The sequence below is a fragment of the Bos indicus genome, chromosome 13 (genome assembly GCF_029378745.1).
Source record: "Bos indicus isolate NIAB-ARS_2022 breed Sahiwal x Tharparkar chromosome 13, NIAB-ARS_B.indTharparkar_mat_pri_1.0, whole genome shotgun sequence".
Classification (NCBI taxonomy): Eukaryota; Metazoa; Chordata; class Mammalia; order Artiodactyla; family Bovidae; genus Bos; species Bos indicus.
Genome location: NC_091772.1, coordinates 16,751,751 through 16,763,777, shown reverse-complemented (window position 1 = coordinate 16,763,777; position 12,027 = coordinate 16,751,751). Strand labels below are relative to the sequence as shown.

Genomic DNA, 12,027 nt, shown 5'->3' with positions numbered 1-12,027 from the left:
GTAGACAGAACAGAGCTGCCATCATCACTAAAATACGGACAACGATTTCATGACTCTAGTTCCTACAACTGCGATTTTAAGTAGATTCTTGGATTACTTATTCTACTTATTTTTTAAAATACAAAAAAATGGAGGTTTGGCAAGAATAAGGGGCTCCTGTTTCACAAATGAAGAGCGTTAACAATATTTAAACCCAATTGTTTCCCTTCTGGCTAAGCCATGGCAGTGGCTGGACAACAAGCTCGAGGCAAATGATCCTGCCACGCCTTTTCATGGCCAGGCTGGAAGCACACTGGGGAGACAACGGGCCAGGGGAGGGTCGTGGAGGTGGAGACCCTCCTCCATGATCCAGCCTAGTGCCAGCACTCATTTCAAGGCTGAAGTCTTTTCTCCAAGAGTCCATGGGTCTGTTTTATGGAAACCCCAAACTCTCAGATAAAATGTCACTTTGCTCTACACCTGAAACTAACACAGCATTGTAAATCAACTATACTCCAAAGAAAATAATAATAAAGCATTCCTAAAAAAGAGTTCCTTACAGGGCTGAGTACTTTGCCTGATACTTCAAGGACAGGCGATTTAGGTCTTTTTTTTAGGAACTGGGCTGGAAATAAATTAGGCTTGGTGAATTAGGGGTTAGACTTAGGGTCACCGAGGCAACTGCCTTCTCCTATAGGTTCTGGTTTAAGTGTAGAGATCTATTTACAACTCGGGACTGGCACAGGAGGCCATTTGTCGGGAAGCTCTGACTCATTTCTATTTTGGTGCTGATGAAATAAAAGGAAATAAAGCGTAAAATTACTTTTGAACTCAGGGAGGGAGGTGAATTATTCTGGGAACCCTATCCATATTACTGTGAAAAATATACAAATATAATCATGTAAAAATTATATGGTAGTGGTTTAGTTGCTAAGTTGTGTCCAATTCTTGTGACCCCAAGGACTGCAGACCACCAGGCTCCTCTGTTCATGGGATTCTCCAGGCAAGAATATTGGGGTGGGTTGCCATTTCCTTCTCCAGGAGATCTTCCTGACCCAGGAATCGAACCCAAGCAGATTCTTTACTGACTGAATAGTCTAATAAGCTATTATAATAGTCCAGACTATATACAACTGTATGTTTATAAATATAAAATAGTCTGTGCATTAGAAAACTGTACATTTAAAAGTATGTCAGAGAGTACAGGTAAGGAATTCATTCCCTTGCTCCTTGCTATAATTTCTTTATCCTCTGACCATTTCAATCCTTATAAGAAAGTAAATGTATAAAAGCTCAGAATTTTAAAAATTCTCCTTGTGATTACTGTTTATTTCTGAAGTAATTTGATCTTCCGTTTGTTCACTGGCTTGAATAAGCTCACTGATTTTTATATAGTTGGTTATTTATTTTATAGCAATGGTGCCTAATCTATTTGTTTAGTTTAACCAATCACTTGTTTGTAGTCAATTAAGTCACACATTTCCTGGGAAGCTATAAGCGAATTGTTATGCAGGATAGTATAAAGAATTATGAGATGTTACCCCCAATTTTGAATGGGTAAGTCAGGAAGAGATGGCACTCACAAGAAGAACAGACTTGGAGATAAGAATTCCCATTTTTTAGGAGGGAGGAAAAGAAATTACAAAAGAGGCCATGAAGAAGCAGCTGAAAAATGAAGAGGAAAACTTGAATAATATTACATCAAGCAATCCAAGAAAGAAAAGGTTTCTCAGTGCTGACGATAGAGAGATGTCAAGGGAATTGAAGCTTAGAAACAAACATTTGTTTTGAGGATTCATTCTTTTGGAGAAAGCCATTTAGCAGATGGATTGAAAAATAAGCCAGATTCTTTGGGTTTAAGGGTTGATAGAGTAGTGAAGGAAAAAGGAGTAATATATTAAACTACTTTCTCAAGAAATGTGTCAGGGAATGAAAGGAAAGAAAGCCTTGTAGAGGAAAAAAGTTTAAAAAAATACCTTTAAACTGAGAGATTGGGATTGACATATATACACAGTTCAGTTCAGTCGCTCAGTCGTGTCCGACTCTTTGCAACCCCATGAATCGCAGCACATCAGGCCTCCCTGTTCTCACCAACTCCAGGAGTTCACTCAGATTCATGTCCATTGAGTCAGTGATGCCATCCAGCCATCTCATCCTCTGTCATCCCCTTCTCCTCCTGCCCTCAATCCCTCTCAGCACCAGGGTCTTTTCCAATGAGTCAACTCTTCGCATGAGGTGGCCAAAGTATCAGAGTTTCAGTTTAAGCATCAGTCCTTCCAATGAACACCCAGGACTGATCTCCCTTAGGATGGACTGGTTGGACCTCCTTGCAGTCCAAGGGACTCTCAAGAGTCTTCTCCAACACCACAGTTCAAAAGCATCAATTCTTCGGCGCTCAGCCTTCTTCACAGTCCAAATCTCACATCCATACATGACCACAGGAAAAACCATAGCCTTGACTAGACGGACCTTTGTTGGCAAAGTAATGTCTCTGCTTTTCAATATGCTATCTAGGTTGGTCATAACTTTCCTTCCAAGAGTAAGCACCTTTTAATTTCATGGCTGCAATCACCATCTGCAGTGATTTTGGAGCCCAAAAAAATAAAGTCTGACACTGTTTCCACTGTTTCCCCATCTATTTCCCATGAAGTGATAGGACCAGATGCCATGATCTTTGTTTTCTGAACGCTGAGCTTTAAGCCAACTTTTTCCCTCTCCTCTTTCACTTTCATCAAGAGGCTTTTTAGTTCCTCTTCACTTTCTGTGATGAGGGTGGTATCATCTGCATATGTGAGGTTACTGATATTTCTCCCGGCAATCTTGATTCCAGCTTGTGCTTCTTCCAGCCCAGGGTTTCTCTTGATGTACTCTGCATATAAGTTAAATAAGCAGGGTGACAATATACAACCTTGACATACTCCTTTTCCTATTTGGAACCAGTCTGTTGTTCTATGTCCAGTTTTGACTGTTGCTTCCTGACCTGCATATAGGTTTCTCAAGAGGCAGGTCAGGTGGTCTGGTATTCCCATCTCTTTCAGAATTTTCCACAGTTTATTGTGATCCACACAGTCAAAGTCTTTGGCATAGTCAATAAAGCAGAAATAGGTGTTTTTCTGGAACTCTCTTGCTTTTTCCACAATCCAGCGGACGTTGGCAATTTGATCTCTGGTTCCTTTGCCTTTTCTAAAACCAGCTTGAACATCTGGAAGTTCATGGTTCATGTACTGCTGAAACCTGGCTTGAAGAATTTTGAGCATTGCTTTACTAGCATGTGATATTATACAGTGGAAGTGAGAAATAGATTTAAGGGACTAGATCTGATAGACAAGAGTGCTTGATGAACTATGGATAGAGATTCATGACATTCATGACAAGAGACAGGGATCAAGACCATCCCATGGAAGAGAAATGCAAAAAAAGCAAAATGGCTGTCTGAGGAGGCCTTACAAATAGCTGTGAAAAGAAGAGAAGTGAAAAGCAAAGGAGAAAAGGAAAGATATAAGTATGTGAATGCAGAGTTCCAAAGAATAGCAAGAAGAGATAAGAAAGCCTTCTTCAGTGATCAATGCAAAGAAATAGAGGAAAATGATAGAATGGGAAAGACGAGAGATCCCTTCAAGAAAACTAGAGATACCAAGGGAACATTGCATGCAAAGATGGGCTCGATAAAGGACAGAAACGATATGGACCTAACAGAAGCAGAAGATATTAAGAAGAGGTGGCAAGAATACACAGAAGAACTGTACAAAAAAGGTCTTCATAACCCAGATAATCACAATGGTGTGATCACTCACCTAGAGCCAGACATCCTGGAATGTGAAGTCAAGTGGGCCATAGGAACCATCACTACGAACAAAGCTAGTGGAGGTGATGGAATTCCAGTTGAGCTATTTCAAATCCTAAAAGATGATGCTGTGAAAGTGCTGCACTCAATATGCCAGCAAATTTGGAAAACTCAGCAGTGGCCACGGGACTGGAAAAGGTCAATTTTCATTCCAATCCCAAAGAAAGGCAATGCCAAAGAATGCTCAAACTATATATACAGTACTAGGTATAAAACAGGTAACTAATGAGAACCTACTGTATAGCACAGAGGGGAAAAAAAGAAGGTAATCTGTTTGTAGGACATATGTTAGTGTTAGTTGCTTGGTCGTGTCCGACTCTTTGTGACCCCATGGACTGTAGCCTGCAAGGCTCCTCTGTCCATGGAATTCTCCAGGCAAGAATACTGAAGTGGGTTGACATTCTGTTCTCCAGGGGATCTTCCTGACACAGGGATCGAACCCAGGTCTCCTGCATCACAAGCAGATTCTTTGCCATTTGAGCCACCAGGGAAGCCCTAGGACATATGTTAAATTAACCTTCCGCTGTGTGACTCAGGGAACTAAAACCAGGGCTCTGTAACGACCTAGAAGGGTGGGGTGGGAGGGAGGTTCAAGAGGGAGGGAACATATATATACCTATGGTTGATTCGTGTTCATGTTTGCTGAATGAAACCAATACTGTAAAGCAATCATCCTTCAATTAAAAATAAATAAAATTTAACGTGCATTCCAATATACATTCAGTTCAGTTCAGTTCAGTCACTCAGTCATGTCCGACTCTTTGGGACCCCATGAATCACAGCACGCCAGGCCTCCCTGTCCATCACCAACTCCTGGAGTTCACTCAGACTCACGTCCATTGAGTCGGTGATGCCATCCAGCCATCTCATCCTCTGTCATCCCCTTCTCCTCCTGCCCTCAATCTCTCCCAGCATCAGAGTCTTTTCCAATGAGTCAACTCTTCGCATGAGATGGCCAAAGTATTGGAGTTTCAGCTTTAGCATCATTCCTTCCAAAGAAATCCCAGGGCTGATCTCCTTCAGAATGGATTGGTTGGATCTCCTTGCAGTCCAAGGGACTCTCAAGAGTCTTCTCTAACACCACAGTTCAAAAACATCAATTCTTCGGCATTCAGCTTTCTTCACAGTCCAACTCTCACATCCATACATGACCACTGGAAAAACCATAGCCTTGGCTAGATGGACCTTTGTTGGCAAAGTAATGTCTCTGCTTTTGAATATGCTATCTAGGTTGGTCATAACTTTTCTTCCAAGGAGTAAGCGTCTTTTAATTTCACGGCTGCAGTCACCATCTGCAGTGATTTTGGAGCCCAATATACATTAGGTGCAAACAAATACTTTTTGATTGCCCTTATTCATGCATTGGAGAAGGAAATGGCAACCCACTCCAGTGTTCTTGCCTGGAGAATCCCAGGGACGTGGGAGCCTGGTGGGCTGCCGTCTATGGGGTCGCACAGAGTCGGATACGACTGAAGCGACTTAGCAGCAGCAGCAGCAGCATACAAGGTACTTAGAATAGTCAAATTCATAGAGTCATAAAGCACACTAGTAGATGCCTGGGACTATGAGGTGGATGGGTGGGGAGACAGGGATGGGAGTTCATGTTTCATGGGGACAGAGCTTCAATTTAGGAAGGTGAGAAACTCAGGAGGGTGGGTGACAGTGAGAGCTGTTCAACAATGTGAACAGACTTGGTGTCGTCGACCTGTACCGTTAAATATGGCTGAAATAGTATATATTATGTGACTTTTAGCACAGTAAAAAGCATTTTAAAAAATACCTATTTCAAGTTGGAGAAGATTGCATAATTACGTATGTCTTGGCAATGAGGTGGAAACCAAAGAGAGAAGGCAAAGCTGAAGATGCCAGAGAAGAAGCACGGCTGGTGTTACAGAGCTGCCAGGGTCGCCAGCCAGGACACCAAGAAAGGGGGGCTCTCTCAGAGGCCGAGAGCGGGAAGAGGGCTCAGGGAGCAGCAGCTGTGCCCTGAAGCACAGACCCCGGCGGAAGACACGGTCTCTCCCAGCTCCACCACGTTAGCAGGCTTCCTCAGCAACTCAGAAGGGCCATGGGAATACTTGAGACAGTCACTGGGTGAGAACCACAGGAAAAGAAAAGGCGTTTCCAAACGCCAGAGTGAGCCCAACTGAACAGTTCAACACACATCACTGAGCCCCTCCTAAGTACTCTGTGAAAGAGAAAAATGAACGAAATAAGGCCATCTGCAGCAACATGGATGGGCCTAGCGACGATCATACTAAGTGAAGTCAGACAGGATGACAAATATTATACGATATCACTTATATGTGGACACTAAAAAAATGAAACAAATGAACTTATTTACAGAAATAGACTCACATAGAAAACAAACTTATAGTTACCAAAGGAGAAGGGCATGGAGGCATAAAACAGGAATGGGCTTAACATATACACATAGATAGATGCTCAACAAGGATCTACGGTACAGCACAGGGAACTAGACCCAATATTTTGTAATAACCTATAAGAGAAAAGGCTGTGAAAGTATATATACATATGTGTGTGGGGGGTGCGTATATATATATTCAGACATATCTGAATCACTTTGCTCCACACTGATGCTAGCATAACATTGTAAATCAACTATACTTAAAAAAAAGATTGAAGAGTCGTAGCATTTGATTCATTTACACAGCATTTTGACAACAGGATATACATGCAACAAGAAGAACTGACAGGCTGTCCGAGACTCCATGCACACGGCTCGTAAATTAACTTCTAGGAACGGTGTCTGTGTGTGAGACGCAAGGGAAAGTCTTCAGTGACACATTTTTTTCCCTTGCTTGTTCCTAAAAGCATTTGAGATGACTAACTTGCAGCATTAGTACTCTGTTCTTCTAGGGCTAAGCAAAGTATTTATCAGCTTCTTATCCTTTTATTCTTATTCTTATTCACTTTGTATCCTGATGGTGTGACCACGTGTCATATCACAGCATTTATACACACTGTGAACACACAGGGCAACACATTAGCAGAACCTTTGGTGTTTATAGTAAACTCCAAAATGAAAATGTAGACAGACTAGAAAAGCCCTGGGCATGTGCCTTCACACCACGTGAAAAACAAAGGCTGGACTTCCTTGGTGGTCCAGTGGCTAAGAATTTGCCTGCCAAGGCAGGGAAAACAGGTTTGATCCCTGGTCTGGGAATATTGCACATGAGGCAGGAGAACTAAGCCCATGCACCACAAGTACTGAGCCCACACTCCAGAGCCTGTGAGCCACAGCTGCCGAGCCCGTGTGCCCTAGAGCCGGAGCTCTGCGGCAAGGGGAGCCACCTCAATGAGAAGCCTGCGTACCTCCACAAGAGAAAGCCTGAGCACAGCCATGAAGACCTAGTGCAGCCAAAAATAAAATTTCTTCAAAAGTAAATGCTATAAATGTGTTATATTTCTGTGTGTATCTGGTCCCACAGACTGTATATTCAACTCATGCTCGAGCATCATTGGAAATTTTAAGGAAATTCCTTGCGATTCCATTTTCTTTGCTTTCAAAAAAGTGAACTAAGTTGCCAAGGAGAAGAGACATGCCCACCTCATCCCCAAATAGGAATAAGAAATGTCACTTGCCACTCATTTCCAGAAAGTATCTTGCGTTCATCAGCATTCGGCCTTGAGGTTTCAGCTCTAGCTGGTGGAAGGAAGAAAAGAAACACGGGTCAGAGTGAGAGGCAAGCGCTGAGCTGAACGACATCCCAACTGATGAGCTGGGTGAGGCAGGAGATTTCCAGCGCAGCTCTGTTCCTTTTTATCTTGCTCACTCATGTTATCATCAAAATAGCACAGCATCCACAAATATAACCTTTCTTTTATCAAAACACCTCAGCAGCTCATGAATTTGATTTGGAGATCAAAACTTCCTTAAGGCCATGTCCGACTTTCTGTGGCCTGATGGACTGCTGCCTGCCAGGCTCCTCTGTCATGGAATCTCCCAAGCAAGAATACCGGAGTGGGTTGCCATTTCCTCCTCCAGGACATCTTCCTGACCCAGCATCTCCTGAGTTGCAGGCGATTCTTTACTGCTGAGCCACCAGGGCCTCTAGGTTAATAGGGGTATTAAATGGGAGTGGCTTTTTACCTTCACATGGAGAACCTGCTTCCTTTGGAAAGTGCCGGACCGTCTACTAAGGGAAATTTTAATTAGATTGGTCAAGGAAAGGATTGAGAATATATATATTTCAGTATCATTATGTAGAAGGAACCAGACAAAGTGACCTGTTAAGGGACGATTCAGATTACGTGATGTGACATAAGAGACACATGGCAAATCTGAGAAGACCTGACTGACCACTAATAATATAACTAAACTGTAACGCAGCATTGTTCACACGCTAAAAAAAAAAAAAAAAAGGTGAACTGAAGCCCATTGCTGATCATTACATCTATGGGTAACTAGAATAACTGAAAAGTAGCAAGAAGGGTCTGGTTGAACTCAGGACTGAATATGAATCATGGTTAAATAATTCAAAGTCATGGTGACCGTGTACCTTCCACCAGACCTTAAAAGATATTGGAGAAACTGACATAATAGCAATGCCAACGGTACAGCATCACCACTATTAGAATTTTCTGATGTGACAAGCTTGTACCACTTTCTTAACTACACATTCCCATGAAAGCTTAAATTTGTTCTTGTTGTTCAGTTGCTAAGTTGTGTCTGACTCTTAAATGGCTTAAATAGATTAGTGAAAAGAGAAGGGCCTTTGACATCAAGGACATATACCATTATTCTCTGGTTTATGGAATAATAAGTAATGGAGGCAAAAATAAAACTAGAAGAGAGGGGGATAGGGGCTCATTCCCAGAGGAAGTGGGAAAAACTGGTACCAGGTGACTGCAATGTTATCAATATTCAGGAATTAGTGGTGATAGAGGAAATTAAATCAGTGAGCTGCTGAAAAAACAGCATCCATGGAAAGTCAGATTCCATCACATTTATGAGTGAGTGGGGGATAACCACACCAACAGGGAAAACCTTAGGAAAGCAGAAAGAAAATATCAATGTTTGGAAACTAGATGGTGACTGTGGAGTAAGAGGCAACTCTGAGAAAATCTTTTTTTTTTTTTTTTAATAGAGAAACTAATTTTAAGAAAGCAGATTTCAACAGAAGCAAGGGACACTAAGTCCAAAGCAATTGTTGACCCTTAAACATGATAAATAAAAGCGAACTAGGAAATAACCTTGAACATAACAAAGGTGGAAAATATAAGGTTGCCAGTAGTTAAATGTGGACCCGAGGGCTTCAGTTCAGTTCAGTCGCTCAGTCGCGTCCAACTCTTTGAGACCCCATGAACCGCAGCACGCCAGGCTTCTCTGTCCATCACCAACTCCCAGAGTTTACCCAAACCCATGTCCATTAAGTTGGTGATGCCATCCAACCATCTTATCCTCTGTTGTCCCCTTCTCCTCCTGCCCTCAATCTTTCCCAGCATCAGGGTCTTTTCCAATGAGTCAGCTCTTCGCACCAGGTGGCCAAAGGATTGGAGTTTCAGCTTCAACATCAGTCCTTCCAATGAACACCCAGGACTGATCTCCTTTAGGATGGACTGATTGGATCTCCTTGCAGTCCAAGGGACTCTCAAGTCTTCTCCAACACCACAGTTCAAAAGCAACAATTCTTTAGTGCTCAGCTTTCTTTATAGCCCGCTTCTCACATCCATACGTGACCACTGGAAAAACCATAGCCTTGACCAGACTGACCTTTGTTGACAAAGTAATGTCTCTGCTTTTTAATATGCTGTCTAGGTTGGAAGGATATCCTATCCTTCCAAGGATCCGAGGGCTTATGTCTCAATAATCCCAATATGCAAAAAACATGGAAAGTCTGACAAGAATAAACTTAAAAAAAAAAATGTCTTGGCAAGAAAGCAAATGCAACTTTAAGAGGTATAGATAGAAAAACAACTTGTTTGTCAAGGATGCCTTGACAATATAGTTATCCCTTTATTCATTGAAAAGGAAATCAATAGTATGCTACTTTAAAAATTAGAGATTTGGTGACTCTTCCCTTTAAAAAAAATGAGGCAGAAAGTGGAAAATAAATGGGAATGGGGGAAAAAACAGAGGAAGATTTTCTCTAGTTTCTCTCTTATTTCTCTGAGCCTGGTCAAATGCTCTATGACTCAGCGGTATCTGAAGCCTCACCCTCTCCCCCAACAGGTCTGTGTAAACCTCTAAGTCACATACTAAGTCACATAGCTGTGACATTACCCACTTATTTATCCCCTTCCTATTTGCACAACCAGCTACCTAAGAGGAATTCTGTTTCTGTGATCTCTCACCAGGCTGAATGAGTTCACAGACACCCTGAACTAAATTATCTAAATACATCTAAGCACGGGGGACTTTAAGAAAAAAATCTTGACATATCGTTATCTTTAAAGATTACTTTAGTGATGCAAGCAAAGATAGATATACTTTCCTAAGAAGTACCTCTCTCTCTCTCGCTGTCTTTTTTTAAGGTAAAAAAAATACAATTGACATGAAAATCTAGGTTTTAGGCTTATATTAGTCCCATTTTGAAACCTGGCATATGAAAATCTTTTGGCTGGCATTCTTAAGAATCTGAGTTATACGAAGTATGAAGCTGAAAGGTAAGTCTCCTCCTTTGCATAAAGGATGCAGACATTTGAAAACACTTTCTGGGTTTCAGATCTTACAAAAGCAGCTTTTACTCATATGTTTCTTTAATTTTTGTACCCCAGAAATTTTCATAAGAACTTTTTATACTTTCATAGTTTACTTCTCCCTTTAACTTCATAACTATTTTGGTAACAAATGTTTAGAATCGAAGTTTTCAAAAATCTGTGTGGTAACATGAGTTGTGTATAATGTACTTTTTAGAGCAAAGTAAGCTAATCCTGAATATTCATGGAAGGACTGAAGCTGAAGCTCCAATACTTTGGTCACATGATGCGAAGAGCCGACTCACTGGGAAAGACCCTGATGCTGGGAAAGACTGAAGGCAATAGGAGAAGGGGATAAGATGGTTGGATAACATCACTGACTCAAGGGACATGAGTTTGAGCAAACTCTGGGAGATAGTGGAGGACAGAGGGGCCTGGCCTGCCGCAGTCCATGGGATCACAAAGAGTCAAATACGACTGAGCACTGAACAACAACAAGCTAAGCAAACACATTACGACTAAAAAAAATTACAGGGATTGAGATATTAAATGGATCTTTGCTCTCTTCTCAGCTATCTGTCCAGCATCTTATCTAAGATATCATGGTATCAAGGTATCATGTAGGTATCTAGATATCTTGATATTCACGTGATATCTTGATACACAGATCACAGGTAGGTTCCCACGCTATGAAAATTTTGTGGTATTTCCAAGCTGACTTTAACAGTTAGAGATCAATAACAGTTCTTCACACCCTAAGAGACCTTATTTCCTTTACACAAGAATCAAAGAAATTTGAGTATGCTAGTATGTTCTATAGTCCACAATGAATACTCATTGTCACAAGCAAGCCACCAATGAGTCAGTGGTAGGGAGTCAGTTTCCTCAAGGCCTTCAGGATGACACTGAAATTTTGTACCAGTCTTCTGCTACAGTGGTACCTATCACTTCATGGAATATACAAATACATGAAGCTCGTGCCTGGCTATTTACCCATATTTCTGTCTTCCCGTTGTTTTTCCTGCACCTCTCGGCCAGGGAGTACAGCTCCACGGTGGTCTCGGAGATCAGGTCCACGTTTTTGCCCTTCACGATGATCTGCATCACTCGTCCCTTGTTGATGTGGGCATCGAAAGTGCTGTCCCAAGGCGGGTACATGGTTGGCTTTTTCTGGATGTACATCTGCCCATTCTCTAGGAATGGAAAGATATGCTCTCATTATGCTTTCAGCCTGTTCTGGGAAATAATTCACCCATTCCCTCTGCTCTCGAGGACTCTATAAGTCTTTTGGGAGGACGACAATAACATATACAAGAATTAGAGACACTCAGAGAATGAACTCATGGTTACCAGGGAGGAAGGATGGGGGAAGGGATAGTTAGGGAGCTGGGGATGGGCACGCACACACTGCTGTATCTAAAATGCATGACCAACAAGGCCCTGCTGTATAGCACAGGAAACTCTGCTCAGTATTAGGTAGCCGCCTGGATGGAAGAGGGATTTGGGGGAAAATGTATACATGTATTCATGTATGGTTGAAT

The 12,027-nt window shown here is 41.9% G+C and overlaps 1 protein-coding gene across 3 annotated transcripts in view; it reads right to left on the bottom strand.

Annotated features, from left to right (window-relative positions):
* PRKCQ (protein kinase C theta) overlaps positions 1 to 12,027 on the bottom strand; it is a 152,482-nt gene that overhangs the window by 74,909 nt on the left and 65,546 nt on the right. For all 3 annotated transcript variants that reach the window (XM_070800764.1, XM_070800765.1, XM_019972926.2), the window contains exons 3-4: positions 11,480 to 11,679; positions 7,430 to 7,490 (exon numbers count right to left, since the gene is read on the bottom strand). In XM_070800764.1, the coding sequence (XP_070656865.1) occupies positions 7,430 to 7,490; positions 11,480 to 11,679 (261 nt within the window). The remainder of the gene's footprint in view (positions 1 to 7,429; positions 7,491 to 11,479; positions 11,680 to 12,027) is intronic.